This window comes from Sinocyclocheilus rhinocerous, unplaced genomic scaffold (assembly GCF_001515625.1).
Source record: "Sinocyclocheilus rhinocerous isolate Xijiao unplaced genomic scaffold, SAMN03320098_v1.1 scaffold370, whole genome shotgun sequence".
Taxonomy (NCBI): domain Eukaryota; kingdom Metazoa; phylum Chordata; class Actinopteri; order Cypriniformes; family Cyprinidae; genus Sinocyclocheilus; species Sinocyclocheilus rhinocerous.
The window spans coordinates 848,365-851,695 of NW_015670897.1; the positions used below are offsets into that span (position 1 = coordinate 848,365).

A 3,331-nucleotide genomic window follows, 5' to 3' on the forward strand; every position below is an offset into this window, starting at 1 on the left:
GTCAGCCAATCAGATTCAAGCATTCAACGCCCCCCCCCCTAGTATAAGTAATAATAAACTATGTAATTTGTAATTTAAAAAAAGAAAAAAAAACTAGTAGAAACTACAAAAACAACGTCTATAAAAGTTCAATATTCCGTAATATTTAATATAAGTAATAACAGTAATATTTATAATAAATAAATTTCTGCCAAAAACACCATTGGCTATTTGTACGGTGTTAATAACTGCAAAATTACTATGGTGCTGAATTGACAAGCTTAATTATGTATTGGCGTTTTCCAATTTACCTCGTCATGCAGTTTACATCGTCGTGTCTGTTTTCAGCCAGCATCATTCACTACAGTACCTTTAATGTTCTCATATCACACGACTGTATACCACAACTCACAACACATCGAAGCGCAGCGCTGTGCGGGTGACTGATTGCGCTTTTTTTTTGCATTTTCGCATGCGCTGTGATTTAAAAACAGCGCCTAATATACGGTAACGACCGGCCCACCGGGAATGTCCCGGTGCTCCCAATGACCAGTATGCCTTTAGGCTAATTCAGCAAACTATAAACGATGGGAAGTGCTTTTCATCTGAAAATCAGAAGTTTACAATTTACAGCACAGTAAGATTACGGCATATTAGTTGTGTGATAAGATGGGAGGCAGTAAAAGTAAAACAATAACAATAATTCAACACTTCGTACTTCCTGACAGAATTGTCCTCATTTTCTAAACGATAATTACCCTGACACACCGGAACAAAAATACTGTAGGAATCATTATTCAGGATTTCACCAGCAATAATCCAATAATGAGTGCCATTTCGGAGGTTATTCATGCTTTGATTAACGGAATTACAACTTGGAAAAATAAGTAGGCCTATATGCTAATAATAAAAATACAAAGTTTGAATAAGATGACCTGTGATTGGGCAGGACTTATATTGTTTGTCATATGCTGCCACATACAGTTGGATTGTCTCTGTAATAAATGTAAGTTTATGTAAACTATAAGTTGATTTGGATAAAAAAAATGCATCTTCATACTTATAGTAGCCTATCGTTAATTTAACTTACAATAGCTATACTCACAATATCATACACATAGTCTTTGTCATTGTAATGGCGTTTATCAGATCTGACCATTAAAATGACTTTAGATAGATAGGTAGATAGATAGTCTTAGTATTTAGGAATAATGAGCATATTTAATACATAACGTAGCACTGGTGTGATGATGCTCTGGTTATTAGAGGAATGTGATGGGAGGGGCCAGCAGACTCCGTCCTGTCCATTGATAGATATATTACTATATAAGAGACGATCACACTCTCAAAGGGTCACATTTGGTCGAGTCTCATTGCTGGAGTCACAGGACTTTCACAATGCGGTGTCTGCTTTCAGCTTTTCTTCTGCCACTGATTCTGCGCTCATGCACCGGTGCAGGTGAGTCCAGCACATTCATGATCTACTCAGTGATGCTGCTTAATGCATCATATATGCGTTCAAATTCAATCTCATTTACATCTCTATAAATCTAGGTTTTTCAGTGATTTGAGGGTAACATCAATTGATCATATATCAATAAGGACATTTCGCACTGATCAGAGTAAACTTACTGAATGACCTCGGATCTATATCAAATGTATTCAGTAATAGCTAATGTGCATCATTTAAAGGTGAACAGACTGACTCTTGTGTAAAACTCCCGATTAGTATTAGCTACTAGAAATTTACATATATTTGCAAACAGTTAAACCTTTCTGCTGAGTCTTTTTTTTTATGCGCAAAACACTCTTATATAATGACATGTAATTTCAGTAAAAATTCAGTAAGTCTCAAGCTTTTCAAAAGTAGCTACACAAAGGAAAAATGCATGATGCTTTTTTAAACGTTTTTTCATCTTTATTTATTTTTACAGTTTTGACTATATTCACAGCTCACGAAAATTTTTACTCAGAACACAAACTAAAGATGATCCATTCATTAAAACGCAAGGCACATTTTTGTATTTATGTGTTATGTATCTTGTAAATCGCACATATAATATTAGCTTACCTAGGCAGACTGTCAGAGAGTTATTAATCTATAAATTTAGAAGAACCTTCACTGTCTTCTGACGCACGAACCTCGAACCCCTTAAAAAAGTCTGTCAGGGAGAAAAAAATCAATCCTGCGCATGCACTACTGCCTCATTTTCTGAAGGAAGGAGCATCTTTCTTTCTGCTCAAGGACACTCGTCCCGTTCCTGATCCTTATGTAGGACGAGCTCCTAAAATCCAGAAGTGTTACACGAGGACTTTCTATAGAAATGTTCCGTGCGTGATCTGTTCAACCGAATTTGTCCTTTGGCGCCCTTTGTACACTAAACCAAACGTCAAAGACCTTTCAAAACGCTAAGTTTTTGTGATATGACATGTAAATGAACACTAAAGTGATAAATAATTACAGTATTTGGTTTTCAGAAGCAAAGTTTTCGAGCGGCGCACTGTTGCTATGGTTACCTCCAAAAAAAAAAAAAGGAACGCGAATTCTGTTTCTGTTTCTATTTACCGCTAGATTAAAATAAGATAGCTGAATTTGTCATGTTTTGTTGTTATTAACAGGCATGAAAAACAATAAAGTGATAAACAATTACAGTATTTGGTTTTCAGGAGCAAAGTTTTCGAGCGGCGCACTGTTGCTATGGTTACCTCCAAAAAAAGAGGAACGCGATTTGTTTCTATTTGCCGCTAGATGAAAATAAGCGAGTCGAATTTGTCATGTCTTGTTGTTATTTATAGGCATGAAAAACAATAAAGTGATAAACAATTACAGTATTTGGTTTTCAGAAGCAAAGGCGCACTGTTGCTATGGTTACCTCCAAAAAAAGAGGAACGCGATTTGTTTCTATTTGCCGCTAGATGAAAATAAGCGAGTCGAATTTGTCATGTCTTGTTGTTATTTATAGGCATGAAAAACAATAAAGTGATAAACAATTACAGTATTTGGTTTTCAGAAGCAAAGGCGCACTGTTGCTATGGTTACCTCCAAAAAAAAAAGAGGAACGCGATTTCTGTTTCTATTTGCCGCTAGATGAAAATAAGCGAGTCGAATTTGTCATGTTTTGTTGTTATTTATAGGCATGAAAAACAATAAAGTGATAAACAATTACAGTATTTGGTTTTCAGAAGCAAAGGCGCACTGTTGCTATGGTTACCTCCAAAAAAAAAAGAGGAACGCGATTTCTGTTTCTATTTGCCGCTAGATGAAAATAAGCGAGTCGAATTTGTCATGTTTTGTTGTTATTTATAGGCATGAAAAACAATAAAGGGATAAACAATTACAGTATTTGGTTTT

The 3,331-nt window shown here is 35.5% G+C and overlaps 1 protein-coding gene across 1 annotated transcript in view; it reads left to right on the plus strand.

The window, feature by feature from the left end:
• The first annotated feature begins 1,310 nt into the window (after positions 1-1,310).
• The window catches only part of LOC107734368 (carbonic anhydrase 4-like), a 26,058-nt gene continuing 24,037 nt past the window's right edge, over positions 1,311-3,331 (plus strand). Inside the window, exon 1 of the mRNA XM_016546308.1 lies at positions 1,311-1,438. Within this exon, the coding sequence (XP_016401794.1) occupies positions 1,378-1,438 (61 nt within the window). The 5' untranslated portion in view covers positions 1,311-1,377. The remainder of the gene's footprint in view (positions 1,439-3,331) is intronic.